Genomic DNA, 15,665 nt, shown 5'->3' on the forward strand with positions numbered 1-15,665 from the left:
CACCTAGTTAACTTTGACAGAGTGCTACTGGAGGAGGGCGGGTGAGGCTGAACGAGAGAAGGAGGAAAAGAAAACAGGAAGGAGGTGACGGAATCACAGGCAGGGAGGCAAAAGGAAAAATCATCAAGGGAAAGAAGGAAAGGAAGAGAGAGAGAGAGGCTGTGATTTTTGCAGACTGCACTGCTACTCTGTGCTTGCAGCCTTTCACACACACACCCCTCAGCCAGGGCATCCCATCAGGAATGAGAGGAATCTTCTCTCTAAACATCCGGCCTCAAACCTTGGAGGCCTGGCTCTAACCACTAGGCCCCACTCCCTTCCCAGAGCCAGGGAGAGAACCCAGCAGTCCTGTGGCTGAGAAGGCAGAGAATCAGCAACCGGACTATGTGGACTGGCGACACCTGCTGTCCCGTGTGAGGAACGCTCCGAGATTGGCTGGAAGGGACAGGGAATGGGGTGCGGGGCCTGTCTCCCTCTAGGGGGCGCCAGCTCCCACCCGGCCCCAGGGCAGAGACAGGCAGGCACCGTGGGGCAGGGAATTAGTTCCCATAATAGAAGAACTAGAGGACACCATATGAAATTAATGGGTAGCAGGTTTAAAACTAATAAAAGAAAGTTCTTCTACACACAGCACATAGTCAACCTGTGGAACTCCTTGCCAGAGGAGGCTGTGAAGGCTAGGACTAGAACAGAGTTTAAAGAGAAGCTAGATAATTTCATGGAGGTTAGGTCCATAAAATGCTTTTAACTAGGGGATAGAAATGGTGTCCCTGGCCTCTGTTTGTCAGAGGCTGGAGAGGGATGGCACGAGACAAATTGCTTGATCATTGTCTTCAGTCCACCCCCTCTGGGGCACCTGGCGCTGGCCACTGTCGGCAGACAGGATACTGGGCTAGATGAACCTTTGGTCTGACTCAGTATGGCCGTTCTTAAGTTCTTATATTATGTTCTTATAGAATGGGGCTGTTCCCACGTAAGCACAATTTCAGACCACACATGAGTCTCACATCTGCAGCATGTTTTAATTCACACAAAATAAACACGACCCTGATTTACCAGCCCGTATAAATATTGCACTTCTGAAAGGCCCCAAATGGTCCACAGTTCCCAGTATTTCTCAATTTCCCCTCCTAACCCTAACTCCCCCCCCCCCCCCCCCCGCCAGCAAGGAACAGCCGCGAAGGGTGCATAGCGGTGTGGAACCGGGCCTGCCGACCGCATCACAGCACCCAGCAACTCTGCAAATCAACAGGTCTGCCTCTTCCCCGTCTGTCTCGCTCGAAAACAGCTGAACCGATTCGCCCCAAACTTCCGTCCCCAACCCAGCCTGCTGCAGAGATGCAGCCTGGGAAATTTCAGCCCCGAGCGTTACGGTTTGGCCCAGTTATAAGCTGCCCCCCAAAAACCAGGGGTTGGAATGGAAACTATTAAGCACCCTTAGGGCCGGACTGACTGACACAGGGCAGCCCCCTCTGGTGGCCACAGGGGGGACTACATGCCAGGAGGTTCTTCCATTCCCTGCCTAGGCCCAGGTATGCACCAATCCGAACAGGAGGTGGGGGGTGGATTGGTCCATGGGTGGGGGTCATACAATTTCAGGGAGAGGGCATGGTGGAGAATGAGGTTGTACCATTCAGGGGCAGTGGGGAGTTTCCAAGGCTGGGGAGTCATACCACTTTGGTGGAAATGGGGGGAGGATTGTAGAGCATGGGGGATATACCATGTGAGAGGAAAAGGCTATACTGTGGGGTGGGGAACTGTGCCGCATGTGGGGGGGGCATACCACTTTGGTGGAAATGGGGGGAGTTGGAGGATAGGAGTTGTACCACTGAGAGGGGAGTGGAGGGGGAATTGAGGAGAAGGAAGGTTGTACCATTTGAGGGGAGGAAAGGGCCGGTACATTTTAAACTTTGCCTCCTTCCTTAAATAAATAGTGGAAGTAAAAAACAACAACAACAAAAAGCCGAGAGGTAGGAAACCGAAGTGAGCACGTGCGCACTGTGCCTTTAAGAGGCGTGGCAACCTAAATGGAGCAGGAGGTAGCCAGAGGCCAGTGACAAATCGATGCCTGTGTGCAGGTCCTTAGCGTGTGGGGAGATACCATTGGAGACAGTGGGGGGGTGGGGATCCGGGAGGCCAGCCCCCCACGTGGCACCTTCCCGGAGCAGTGGAGTTCTGCCAGCCGGGGGCCACCGGGTCCTTGGCTTTCTCACGAGGGAGGCACGTCTGTTGTGCCCTCCAGTTTCCTCTTCTGCTTTTCCATCACGGCTTCCAGTTCGGAGATTTTCTTCACGTCCTGGAAGGGCAAAGACGGTGTCAGCCATGGGCCTAGAAACCCACAGCTGAGCTGGGAGAGAACCCAGGAGTCCTGGTCCCCGCCTCCCCTTCTCTCACCACTAGACCCTACTGCCCTCCCAGCACCAGGCACCTTAAGGGGGAGGCGGGTAGGTTGGGGGGAAATCATAGTACCTCCAGCATGGCTTTGTGCACCGTGACCTGGCTGTAGACTCTGGTTCCTTCCTCGGGGCTGATGGCCTGGAATTCAGCCTTGCCAAGCGAGAAAAGCTGAGACCCGTTCAGCACCCCCAGAGCACTCACCGTCCTGAGGGGAGGAGGAAGAAGGGGTAGTCAGGCCCAGAGCCCCACAGGGACCTCCTCTGCTGCTCCCTCCCAGTGCTGTGAGCTTCCCCATGGCAGTGGCCCCCTCCCCAGCCACGATGCGGTGGATGCTGAAGCAAGAATGGCTACAAACAGCAATGCACAACGTCCGTCAACTGATGGATTAATGCCTTCCTGTCCCTTTTTTCCGATTGGTCCAATGAGTCATTAGCATCTTTTTTGCCGCTTCCCCAGCTGCCCAATGAAATGCAATGATGAAGGATTCCACAGGAAGGCCCCATCCAATCACGGCTCGCCTGGGATCCAGCTGGCCAATGGCGGTTCTGAGCCACCACCAATCAGGCAGCAGCAAGAGACCAAGTAGGCGCCTCAGGCAGGGAAGAGCCAGCCAATCAGAACAAAGAGGAAAGTTGATTCAAATAATAGTGTGTGTGTGGGGGGGGGGGAAATGTTGTGACTTCTTCCAGCCAATCAGAAGCCACAAGGCTCCACAACAACCAATCAGCGCAGAGAGAAAGGCCATGTGAGGCAGTCAAGAGTGTCACAGGTCCCCCTCCCCAACCAACCAATCAGAAGCCAGGAGATGGTAATCCGGCCAATGAGAGCAGAGCTAGACTGGAAGAGAAAGGCAGGATGCCCCCACCAATCAGAAGCCAGGAGGTGCCAAGCCAGCCAATGGGGAAGCACAGACATAGCAAAGCAACCAATCAGAGCATGCCCAATGCCCACTCACAAGGGCCCAAATCCTTTGGCCTCCAGCCAGGCCTGGACCTGGGCGGGGTTGGAGTCGTGGTCGAGCGGCACGGACGTGTCCGGTGCCCGCTGCACCAGGAAGGGCTTGGCGGGGGCTCCCCGGCCGGCCACCAGGCGCTGCATCAGCTCCTCGTTCAGCCGCTCTGCGGGACGGGAGAGCCGCCGTTACCCAGCATGCACTGGGAGAGGACCCCCCCCCGAACCCCATATATGGGGCAGGGCCTGGGGGCCCTCTCTAGGATACAGCCCCCCCGACCGCAGAAGGAGAGGGCAGGGCTTGGGGACTCACCCCCATCCTACCCACACATAGGGGGCAGGGCTTGGAGACTCACCCCCATCCTACCCACACATAGGGGGCAGGGCTTGCAGTTTCTATGGGGATGCTCTCCCCTCTCCCCCCCACACAAGGGATAGGACTTGGGGTGTCTAGGGGGGGATCTCAGTCCCTCACACCTAGGGGCACTGCCCCCCTCCCCTTACAGACAGGGGGCGCCTTACCTCTCTCCCTGGGGTCTTGGCCAACCCCCTCGGAGCCGTTCCACCTGGTCCCATTCGGGGTGGGGGTGTTTTTCTTCGGAGCCGGCAGGGCTGGGGGGTCCTAGTCAGGATGGAAGGCAGGGAGAAGAAAAATTAGCCCCCCGTGGCCCTGTGCCACACCCCTTCCTGGGCCGGGTGGGAGCCGGTACCCCCTGGAGGGGACAGACCCGCCCCTGCGTTGCTGGGCTCACCGGGAGGCCGGTCTGGCAAGGGCTGGAGCTGGGGCTGCCGGTCCCGTGGGGCAGGTGGCCCAGGCCGTGGCTCTGGCTGGCAGGGAGCGGGCTGAGGATGTTGTAGGGCACGTAGCCCTGCTGGCCGGAGCGGTTCTGGACCTTCCACCACTTCTTGGAGTTGTCCAGCACCTGGAGGGAGAGACACTGAGCCACAGGCGGTGTGCCCTGGCGCTGCGAGCTTCCTCCCAGCAGTGCCCCAGATGGGGACCCCGATACTGCGAGCTTCCTCCCAGCAGTGCCCCAGATGGGGACCCCAATCCTGTGAGCTTCCTCCCAACAGTGCCCCAGACGGCCAGACAGGGACCCAATGCTGTGAACTTCCTCTCAGCAGTGCCACAGCATTGTGAGCTTCTCCCCCCCTACCGCGCACACACACACACACACACGCACACACACCAATGTCCGCAGACAAACTCCTACTGTGAGCTTCCCCTCAGCAGTGCCCTGCCCCCAGCAGTCAGAACCTGGAGAGGGACTCACCTCCAGAGTCTCCCCCTGCAGCACAGACATCTCATTGTTGTTCCTGGCTACAAAGTCATAGGTGCAGCTCACAAACTGGCCTTCTGTTGTGTGTTGATGGCTGGGGGGGGAAGAAGGGAGCAAAACTGGGTTAGGGGGAGCGGGATCTAGTGGTTAGAGCAGAGAAGGGTTGGGAGTCAGGACTCCTGGGTTCTCCCCCCAGCTCTGGGAAGGGAGTGAGGTCTAGTGGTTAGAGCAGAGAAGGGCTGAGAGGCAGGACTCCTGGGTTCTCCCCCCAGCTCTGGGAAGGGAGTGAGGTCTAGTGGTTAGAGCAGAGAAGGGCTGAGAGGCAGGACTCCTGGGTTCTCCCCCCAGCTCTGGGAGGGGTCGCCCCATAGTCCCCCACTGCCCCATTTCCTCAGGTGCAGAACTCCCCCCCTCCAGCCGTACACATGCAGCGAAGTTTGGAGCGTCAGCGCCGCACCGGGGCCCAAGGGGTTGCACCAGGCAAGCGGGGGGGACAGGGAGGGGACCCCCAGCAGCCAAGCCCATGCAGGAGTCGGGGGAAAGGGGGGAGAAAGGTCTGCACCCCCGCCCTGAATCTCCCCTCTCCCTACCTTGGCTGGGCTGCTGGGGGGGGTGTTGGCGGGACGGGTTCGCGCTCTCCTCCGAAGTCTTCCTCTTTCGTTCCCTCCTTCCTCTCTACCCCATCAGGTGCCCCCCTGCTCTGACAGCTGGGGTACAGCCCCCGGTACCCCCCAGCCACCGCAGCCCCTGCCCCCCAATATCTAACCCCCTCCCTGCACCCCACCCCCTCTGCTCCCAACCAGCCCCGAGCCCCCATCTCTCTGCAGCAACAAACCAATTCCCCTCCCTCCCCCAGCCTCCCCCCACCCCCCAGCCTGCCCCCCCCTCACCACCGAACCCACCTGCCCCCCCCCCCCAAGGAGAAACAAAGACAAAACAAAGAAAAGGCCTTTTTTAGTTTCTCATCTCAAATAGCCCCTGGGCAGCCCGCCAGACCCCAGGACCTCCCCCTCCCCCTGTGGGAACCCCCCAACCTCCCTGCACCAAGCCCCTTCCCATTCCCCCCACGGACCCCCCACAGACCCTCTCTGAGCTCCAGCACCCCCCACACTCCTGCCCTCCATGCCGGGGGGAGTGACAGCTTGGGGGAGGGGGGCAGGGGGCAGTATGGGGGAAGGGGCAGCGTGGGGGGGACACGGAGGGGGAGCTACGTACCCGTTAGCTGCGATTGGAGGAGCCGATTGCTGCAGAAAGAAGGGGGAACATGAGTGGGGTGTGAGTGACCCCCCCTGCTAGGACCCGCCCCACAGCCCTCCCCTGTCCCACTGCACCCCCAGCTCTCTGCCCCCGATCTCTCATACGCCCCATTTCCTAGCCACCCCCAAACCCCCCAGCCTCACCCATCTCTCCCTCACCCCTTCTCCCATCCCCCAACTCCCCTCTTTATTGGCACCTCCCCCACCTGCCTCCTCCCCTCCCCATCCTTTTCCCCACCCCTCTCATCCCTTAGATGGGGGGGTCACCTCGCCCCCCCGCCACTCACCTGTTCCCGGCGAGCCTCGTGTAAGTGCTGAGTCTCCACGGGGTCCTCCCAGGGCTGCCCATCGGGGCCCAGGCGTGGCGGGGCCCAGCCGCTTTGGAAGCTCAGGTTATAGGGGGCGGCGTGGTCCCGGGGGAAATCCACCCTGGGGCAGAGAGAGAGACAACGAGGGGTCACCCAATGACATGAAAAGGCAACAGGTTTAAAACCAACACAAGGAAGCACATCGCCCGAGGCACCGTTCACCTGTGGAACTCCTCGCTACAGGATGTTGGGAAGGCCAGGACTGCAACAGGGTTCAAAAAAGAGCAAGTGACATACCGGGGCCGGGTCCAGTTGTCGCCCAGTGAGCCCCACAGCTCGGCCTCCTGGGCTCCCAGGCAGCCCCGCAGCAGGGCGATGGCCTCCCGGGTCAGCATGGGCGAGCGGATCTCGCTGGCGAACTCCGGGCCCCCCGATGCCTCCACCACCTGGGAGCAGAGAGGGTAGCCCCCCTTCGATCAGGGTCAGCAAGAGACACCCCGGGCTCTCTCAAGTCCTTCTGTTCCCCCCACTGGGATACACAGCCACAGCTGCACCCCTTCCAGTCCCCCTGCTGCCCAGCCCCCAACCTCTGCTGTCGTCTCCCCCAGACTCCCCCACTGATATCCCCTCTCCCTTCACTCCCCAGCCCTTCAGGAGACACCAACTAACCCCCTCCAGCCACACCCTTCCCAGATGCTGGGAAGCCCCCCCCCCATGCTGGGACCTGTTCCCACACCCAGAACCCCACAATTCCAGACCCTGCAGCCCCCAATCTGCCTCCCTCCTAGCTCAGAGCTCCCTAAAAAACCTAGCCCCCCCAGGAGCTGGGATCCCACATTCCCTCCAACCCCTCCAGTCCCCTCCCCCACTGGGGTCACCCTCCCAATCCCAGCTCCAGAAATTCCCAGCCCCACAGCCTATGGCAGCCCCCCACTTCTGCCCCCCACTCACCATTTTCAGGGGGCCAAACAGGAAGTGCACCAACTCCTCCGAAGTGGGGTTCAAGATGTTGGGCTGGAGTCTCGCCTGGGGGGGAGGGGAAGGGAGAGAGACCCCCCCCAATCGGGGGTCAGTGAACCCTACAAATTCCAGATTGGGGGAGGGGTGGGAGAGGGACCGGACTCTTGGGTTCTTTCCCTAGGGAGGTGGGAGGGGGACTATGTGGGGGGGTGGGGGGGATCTGGGAGCTACTGGGTCCCATCCCTGGCTCTGGCTGGGGGGGGCAAATGGGGGTCCCAACTGCGGGCGGGGGGATAGGGGCTGCGCGCTCCGTCCCCAGCGGTCACTCACCAGGAGGCTGAAGCAGTATTTCATCTTGGCCAGGGTGTCCTCGAATTCCTCCATGAGGGGCGGCCGGGCCCGCAGGGTCAGCAGCCCCTCTGCGGGGGCAGGAAAGGGTTAATCCTCTGCCGGGGGGGGGGCAGGGTAAGTGTGGGGGTGTCTGTGGAATGGGTGGACGTCGCGGCAACAGGGCACCCGCACAGCGTGGGGGAGGGGCTGCAATATGGGGGGGAAGAAAGGGGGACCTCCCCCCACCCAGCCCCTCGGCATGGGCAGTTCCCAGTGGTGGGGGGCATGGGGAAGGGCAGATGAGGGGTCTTGGGGGCAGACGGCGGGGGGCGGGTCTTGGGGCCTCACCCCCTGGCTGGCGGTGGCGCCCCCGGCTGGAGCGTTTCAGCTGCTCCAGGACCCGCTGGGCCTCAGCCGATTTCTGCAGTTTGCCCACGAAAACTTCGATCTCGTCGAAAATCCGATTGAGCAGCTCCTGGGGGGGAAGAGGGGCTGGGGGTGAGCAGGGGGGTGGGCAGCCCCCAGTCCCTGCCTGCTTGGGGAAAGAGGCCCAGCCTGTCCCCCTCCATCAGGGGACATGGCAAAGCTCCCCCCCCCCACAACCAAGCACTAGGTCTGACCCCCACCTCTGCCCCATAGGGGCCGGGCTGATCATGTGAACCCAGCCCCACCTCTTCCCCCCGCACCTCCAATCGCCTCTCCCCTCTCTGCCCCCCAGCCCGTGACACCTCCCCCACACCCTCACCCCCAGTCCCCCCCCCATCCAGCCCCTCAACTCACCACTTCACGCTCCGTCCGCAGCGACGCTGGGTCCGCGGGCTCAGCTGGGGGCACAAAGGACGGGGGGTCAGGACTCCTGGGTCTTCCCCAGCTTGGGGAGGGGAGTGGGGGCTAGTGGTTAGAGCAGGGGCTGGGAGCCCGGACTCCTGGGCTCTCTCTAGGGTTGCCAACCCCCCCCCCCCCCCGGTTTCTCAGGGACTCTCCTGGATTCGGGGTCAATCTCTCGGAGGCTCCTGCTGTCGATGGGCTGACGTCTGGGGGTGCAGGAGGGTTCGAGCAGCCTCCCGGCCCCTCCCCGCTCCTGGAACCGCCCAGCACGGCCCCACCCGAAGCACCAACTCTGCAGCTCCCATTGGCCAAATACACGGAGCTGCGGCCAATGGGAGCGCCTGAGGCGGGGCCTGCAGGCTCAGGGAGTGGGAGGAGTCACCTGGACCCCCCACCTAGGTAGGGGCTGTAGGGACTTGCCGGCGGCAGGGTCCAGGGCAGGCAGGGAGTAGCACAGCCCCTCCCAGAGCCTGCCCCCCCGATCCTCCTCCTGCCCCCCAGCCCTGCGCCCCCTCCCAGAGCCTGCCCCCCGATCCTCCTCCTGCCCCCCAGCCCTGAGCCCCCTCCCAGAGCCTGCCCCCCGATCCTCCTCCTGCCCCCCAGCCCTGCGCCCCCTCCCAGAGCCTGCCCCCCGATCCTCCTCCTGCCCCCCAGCCCTGAGCCCCCTCCCACAGCCTGCCCCCCGATCCTCCTCCTGCCCCCCAGCCCTGAGCCCCCTCCCAGAGCCTGCCCCCAATCCTCCTCCTGCCCCCCAGCCCTGAGCCCCCTCCCAGAGCCTGCCCCCCGATCCTCCTCCTGCCCCCCAGCCCTGCGCCCCCTCCCAGAGCCTGCCCCCCCATCCTCCTCCTGCCCCCCAGCCCTGCGCCCCCTCCCAGAGCCTGCCCCCCCAATCCTCCTCCTGCCCCCCAGCCCTGAGCCCCCTCCCAGAGCCTGCCCCCCGATCCTCCTCCTGCCCCCCAGCCCTGCGCCCCCTCCCAGAGCCTGCCCCCCAATCCTCCTCCTGCCCCCCAGCCCTGAGCCCCCTCCCAGAGCCTGCCCCCCGATCCTCCTCCTGCCCCCCAGCCCTGAGCCCCCTCCCAGAGCCTGCCCCCGATCCTCCTCCTGCCCCCCAGCCCTGAGCCCCCTCCCAGAGCCTGCCCCCCGATCCTCCTCCTGCCCCCCAGCCCTGCGCCCCCTCCCAGAGCCTGCCCCCCGATCCTCCTCCTGCCCCCCAGCCCTGAGCCCCCTCCCAGAGATGGGGGAGAGCAAGCTATGGAGGGAGGGGGGAGGGCGTGATAGGGGCGGGGCTTTGGGGAAGGGGCGGGGCAGACGTGCTCGGGTTTCTGCCATTAGACAGTTGCCAACCCTAAGGGCTCTCCCTGGGCTCGAGGAGGAGAGTGAGGGCTAGTGGTTAGAGCAGGGGTGGGGGTGGCAGGGTGCCCAGACTCCTGGGTTCTCGCCTGGTTCTGCCCCTCCCCCACCTGCATCTCTCTGGCTCTGCGTCTCCATCTCATCCTGGGGGGCCAAGGGGGTGATCACCAACTTCCTGTGAGGGGGTGGGGGCCGGGAGCTGGGCCCCGGGGCAGGTGGGTCCCCGTTCTGCATCTTCTCCTGGTTCGCTCTGCAAAAGATATGGGGGGGGATGGGAAACACCCACCAATGTACCTGACCCCCCCCCCGCCAAGCCAGCTGGTGTCTCCCCACCCCAGAGGGACACCCCCCTGGCTCCCCAGTGTGTCCCATTGCCCCTTCCCTAGCGAGGTCCCCTCAGGGCTTCCCCCACACCGCTCTAGTTTCATCTGTCTGGGGGGCCGACCCTCCCCCCCACTCTCCTCTGCCCCCTACGAACTTCCCCCCCAGCTCCAGCTACCCCAGGGGTCCCAGCCCTTATGGGGACCCCCCCAACAGGATCCTCCTTATGCCTCTGTGGGATTCCCTATAACTTCACCCATTTGGCCCGCCCTCATCTGCTGGGGATCCCCCCTTTAGCTCAGCCCCCCAGAACTCCTCTGAGAACTCCCCATCACCCCAAGGTGTGTAAGCTGCCTCCAGGCCAGACCGCCCAATCCCCTGGTCCCTGTCCCAGTATAGCCCCTCCCCTGCGGGGTGCCCCCCAATGCACCCACCCAGCCCAAGTCCCCCAGAATCCGGGGTTCCCATCCCACCTGAGTGCCTCTTTCCTCTGACTGTTGCCCCCTGATTTGAAGTCTAGCAGGGCACTGTTAATGTCCTCCCGGATCGGCTCCGCCTGCAGAGAATGGCGTGGGTCAGATACCGGGGTAGATGGGCCCATGAATTTGTGGGAAGGAGGCAGGATTCTAGGCTGGGTCCCTGGGGCTGGTGTGGCTGGGAAGGATAGGGTGGGCTGGTATTCACTTGGTCATTTTGGGTGGGTCAGTATTGCCCGAACCAGAACACCCACGCCACCTCGGGGTGGCCAGCCCCCTAAGCATGTGGTGGGAGCAGACAAAACATCTTCCCTTTCCAGCAAAGGATCCTCCCCTTTCCCTCGAGTCAGGCCCCAACTTCCCGCCTATGGGGAGGCGCTGACAGCTGTCAATCACTCATGGGGGGCAGGACTTCCTGGAATGCATCTCTGGACCTTTGAAGCTGATTGGCTGATGCAGTAGAGAAGTCCCTCCCACTGGGGGACGGGACTTCCTTCATTGGACAGCCGTAGGAAAGTGATTGGCTGATGCCACAGGGACGCCCCTTTCCCCAGAAGGCAGGATCTCCTGCAATGGCATGACCCATAGCCTCGATTAGCCTTCCATGACTACGGAAATCATGGCTCTGGAAGCTGATTGGCTGATGCCATATGGGATCAGAAGGCGGGGCTTAGAATAATAGAACTGGGAGGGGCCTCGAGAGGTCATCGAGTCCCGTCCCCTGCCCTCACGGCAGGACCGAGCTCCATCCAGATCATCCCTGACAGGCGTCAGTCCAACCGCTTCTTAAATATCGCCAGTGACGGAGTTTTCACAACCCCCCTGGGGCAATTGATCCCAGTGTTTCATCACCCCGACAGGCAGGACGCTCCTAGTGTCCGACCGAAACCTCCCTTGCTGCAGTGTCAGCCCCTTGCTGCTTGTCCTGCCATCAGAGGCCAAGGAGAGCAATTCCCCCCCCCCAAAAAACACCCTTTTAGGTACCTGAAAGCTGCTCCCAGGTCCCCTCTCCGTCTTCTCCTTCCCAAACTAAACAAGCCCGATTCTTTCACTCGTCCCGCCTAGCTCCTGTTTTCTAGCCTCTCCCCGTTTCCTTGCTCCTCCCTGGGCCTGCGCCAATTTCTCCACCTCTTCCCTGAAATGTGGCGCCCAGACCGCGAGCTGACCCTGACCCCCTGTGGAGCCGTCCCTGCCCATGCCCGGGCAGGAGTCCAGGGGGGCCAGCACTCTGGGGGGGTGCCGGGGCAGCAAGAGGGGGCGGGGCGAGATCCCAGCGCCATAGGAAGGCAGCGGGCGAATGGTGGGGACCCAGGAGACTGGGGTAACCCTGGGGGAGCAAGAGGGGTGGAGCTAATGAGAATAACTTAGGGGGTGGGGTCAGTAGTCCCCCCCCCCCGCCTCATTTCGAGGCAGGCCCAGAGGGAATGGCAGGAGGAGCCCAAAAATGCAGGTAGAAAGGGGAGGGGCCAATGCTGTCCATGGAAAGGGGCAGGGCTAATTATGCCAAAGGGGCGGGGCCAGTGGCACTTAAAGGGGCAGGATCCCCCAGGGCAGAGTAGGAACCCCGGTGTCCTCACCCCGATGTGGTCGCACTGGAAGACGTGGGCGTCGGGCTGGGCCTGCTCGGCGTCCTGGCACAGGAGGAGCAGCAGGGAGCGGGCGTGGGCGCTGGGCGGCAGGGCGTCACAGCGCAGCACCCCCCCCAGCCCGTAGTTCTCCAGCTCTTCCTGCAGGGGGCGACAGAGTCACAGGTGGCCCGGCGCCCCCAGGACCCCCAGAGCCCGGTGCCCCCAGGACCTCCGGTGCCCAGCACCCCCAGGATCCCCAGATCCCAGCGCCCCCAGGATCCCCCGAGCCCAGCACCCCCAGGACTCCCGGAACCCAGCACCCCCAGGATCCCCCGAGCCCAGCACCCCCAGGACTCCCGGAATCCAGCACCCCCAGGATCCCCCGAGCCCAGTGCCTTCAGAACACCCCTGGCCTGCTGCCCCCAGAACCTCCCCGGACCAGCACCCCCCGGGCCCGGCACCCCCAGAACCCTCAGGGCCTGGTACCCCCAGACCCAGCACCCCCAACATCCCCCGGGCCCCGCACCCCCCAAACTCCTCCCGGCCCCCCAGCCCCAGCCCCACACACCTTGGTGTGCACATCCAGCAGCCTGATGGCCGAGCTGGTGACCTGCAGCAGCATCTCCTGGGCCCAGACCTGGCCCTTGGCCTCCATGGCAGCCACTTTGCGCAGAGCGTCCTCCACCAAGCGCTGCTCCGCCGCCTCCCGCATCGGGAACGTCACCAGGTGCTGGGGGGGGCAGGAGGTGAGCCACGGAGCCACCCCCACGCAGCCCCCCAGCTGCCCCCATGCAGCCCCCCCAACCACCCCCACGCAACCCCCAGTGCAGCCCCCCCCGAGCCTGCACATCCCCCCCACTCCTAGTGCCCCCCCCCACAGCCTCTCACACAACCCATCCATCCCCCGCTGGCAGTGGTCCCCCCCAGCCACCCCACAATCCCCCAAGCCCGCCCATCCCCCTGCGCAGTCCCCCCCCCCCACAACCCCTCCAGATCCCGCCCATCACTCTGCTCCCAGTGACCCCCTGGAGCCTCCCCCACAGTCCCCTCACAGCTCCCTGGCTCACAGTACCCCCCCCACACACAACCCAACAACAGCCTCCCAGCTCCCAATGGCCCCCAGCAGCTCCCAAGCCAAACACCCCGTCATGCACCCCCCCAGCTCCCAACACCTCCCTGTGCCAGTGCCCCCCAGTCATCCACTCCCTAGAGGGGCCCATGCCCCCCCATTTCTCTCACTCCCCCGCCCGTCACAGCGCCCCAGCTCACATTGACGGTGTATTGGGAGACATCCTGCAGGATGGAGTTGGAATATTTTTTCCTCTGCTCTGTGAAACGAGACGGCAAATTATAAACGGAGAACCGGGCAGGGGCCTGTCCCCCCCCCTCCCCCCCCCGATCCCAGGGCGGGGCCTAGCAGGGTCCGGAGGGCAGGGAATGGGGCAGGAGTGAGTGTCCCAGAATGCCCTGGGGAAACCAGTTTGGTTGTGACCCCCCCCGTTAGCCCCCCCTCCCACCTGTTTCTCTTTCGATTTCCCTTCTGGGGCGGGGTGGGGGGGCCGGCCCTGGTGAGGGATGGAGCCGGAGAAGGGGGAGGGAGAGATACACAGGGGTGGGGAGCGGGGGGAGAACTTTGTTTCCTTCTGGACTTTTGCCAGCTTGGCCCCTGGACCAGCCATTAGGGGGGTGCCCACAGGAGACCCTACAATAACACAGCACGGTGACTGAGCGGCCTGCCCTGCCCAGCAGAGAGACCCTACAATAACACGGCAGCTTGGCACAGGGGCCCGCAGCCCCCCGGCCCCTCTGCCCAGCAGAGACCCTACAGCGACTCGGCAGCGTGGGGGAGACCCTACAATAACAAAGGAACCCGCCAGGCTCCGCGGCCCAGCAGAGGGACCCTACATGACAGCGCAGCAGCCCGCCACAGATCCGCGAGAGACCCTACAATAACACCGCAGCCCAGCTGCTCTCCCACCCCCCACCCCCACCCCCCAGCTGGTCAGAGCCTCACCATAAATCTCCCTGGCGCTGAGCTTGGAGACGTCACTGCAGAAAGGGGGCAGAGGCGAGAGAAAGTTAAAACGGCAGAAGAACAGAGCCAGATAACGGGGAGGAGGGGGCGGATTTCTGGGGGCCCAATTCCACCCCAGGGCCAGGGGAGGACCCAGGAGTCCGGGCTCCCAGCCCCCCTCTTACCACTAGACCCTACTCCCCTCCTAGGCCCAGGGAGAGGACCCAGGGGTCCGGGCTCCCAGCCCCCCCGTTTCCACTAGACCCTACTCCCCTCCTAGGCCCAGGGAGAGGACCCAGGAGTCTGGGCTCCTAAGCCCCCTCTTACCACTAGACCCTACTCCCCTCCTAGGCCCAGGGAGAGGACCCAGGGGTCCGGGCTCCCAGCCCCCCTCTTACCACTAGACCCTACTCCCCTCCTAGGCCCAGGGAGAGGACCCAGGAGTCCGGGCTCCCAGCCCCCCTCTTACCACTAGACCCTACTCCCCTCCTAGGCCCAGGGAGAGGACCCAGGGGTCCAGGCTCCCAGCCCCCCAACTCACCTGCCCGAGGAACTCATGGCGATGAGACTCCACGCTTCACCTAGGGGTGGGGGGTTCAAAGAGGCAGAGAATCACGGCCCGAGTCTGGGGGTGGCGCCTCCCTGCCCCCCGCACACCGAGCCAGGAGGGAGCCCGCACCTCCAGCCTCGCCCCCGCACTGAGCTCAGTGCCAGAGCCGGGAGGGAACTCAGGCGTGGGGCCCCTCCCGTCACGCCTCCCCTGCCCCCCCCTCCTGTTGGGCTGGCCTGTTTATTAAGGGCGTGGGGCTCTTCCTCCAGCAACCGACTATCTCCCCCAACCCCTCCTCCCGGGGGTCCCCCCACATCCCAGGGGGCTCCCCCCATCTCCCATCCCAACAGCCCCCCAATCTCCTCCCAGGTGAAGGAACCAGGGCAATATTGATTCAGGCCCGATACCAACATGAGGCTGATCTGCGGGGGGGGGGGGGTTAAGTGTCCCCCTCAGTCCTGCCCCCCATTGGGAGGCTGGCCTGGCCTCCTCCCGTCTATTCCCCCCCAACTTACCTGCTCTCTCGCTGGCTACTCAGACACTGCCCCCCCAGGGGTGGGAGAAAGGCATCTCCGGTGGGGGGCAGCTAATGACAACGGGGGGCTCCACCCCCAGTTCCCTCCAGCGCCGGCCGCTCTTCGGTTCCCCGGGAATTGTTCTTTCTCCGGCGTCACCTGGGCACAGGTGTGCAGCCAACTCGGCCGCACCCCCAGCATACCTGGGCAGGTAACCCTGGGCCCCACCCCCATGCTTCCCCCCCACCCTGCCTGCTCAGCCAGCTGTGAAGCCAAGGTTGAAAATAACCTTCTCCCTTCCCTAGTGGTTAGAGCGGAGGGAGGGAGGGTGGGAGCCAGGACTCCTGGGCTCTCTCCCCAGCTCTGGGGGGGTTCAGAGACAGACAAACACGGGGGGCTAGAAAAGCCCTGCCCCCCCCCCCCCCCCCCCCCCCCGTGTGCCTTCGTGGCCCAGTAAGGCCAGAGAGCTGGGTGTGTCCAATGACAGGGCACAGAGCAGGAAATACCGGCCCGACAGGGCAAGCCCCACGGCTCTGGGGTGCAGCTGCCTCTGGGGTGGGG

The 15,665-nt window shown here is 63.8% G+C and overlaps 1 protein-coding gene across 1 annotated transcript; it reads right to left on the bottom strand.

Moving 5' to 3' along the window:
• Nucleotides 1–864: 864 nt before the first annotated feature.
• On the bottom strand, nt 865–15,314 carry EPS8L1 (EPS8 signaling adaptor L1). The gene is made up of 21 exons (XM_075917461.1): nt 15,105–15,314; nt 14,581–14,620; nt 14,040–14,074; nt 13,295–13,353; nt 12,594–12,755; nt 12,035–12,184; nt 10,455–10,537; nt 9,771–9,910; nt 8,263–8,306; nt 7,831–7,957; nt 7,483–7,571; nt 7,144–7,218; nt 6,490–6,638; nt 6,172–6,313; nt 5,844–5,872; nt 4,623–4,722; nt 4,101–4,271; nt 3,871–3,970; nt 3,353–3,515; nt 2,470–2,602; nt 865–2,296 (listed from the first exon to the last, which is right to left on the bottom strand). The coding sequence occupies exons 2-21, from the start codon at nt 14,595–14,597 to the stop codon at nt 2,210–2,212; spliced, it is 2,055 nt and encodes a 684-aa protein (XP_075773576.1). The 5' UTR covers nt 14,598–14,620; nt 15,105–15,314; the 3' UTR covers nt 865–2,209.
• Nucleotides 15,315–15,665: the final 351 nt, after the last annotated feature.

This window comes from Pelodiscus sinensis, unplaced genomic scaffold, assembly GCF_049634645.1.
Source record: "Pelodiscus sinensis isolate JC-2024 unplaced genomic scaffold, ASM4963464v1 ctg86, whole genome shotgun sequence".
NCBI lineage: Eukaryota > Metazoa > Chordata > Testudines > Trionychidae > Pelodiscus > Pelodiscus sinensis.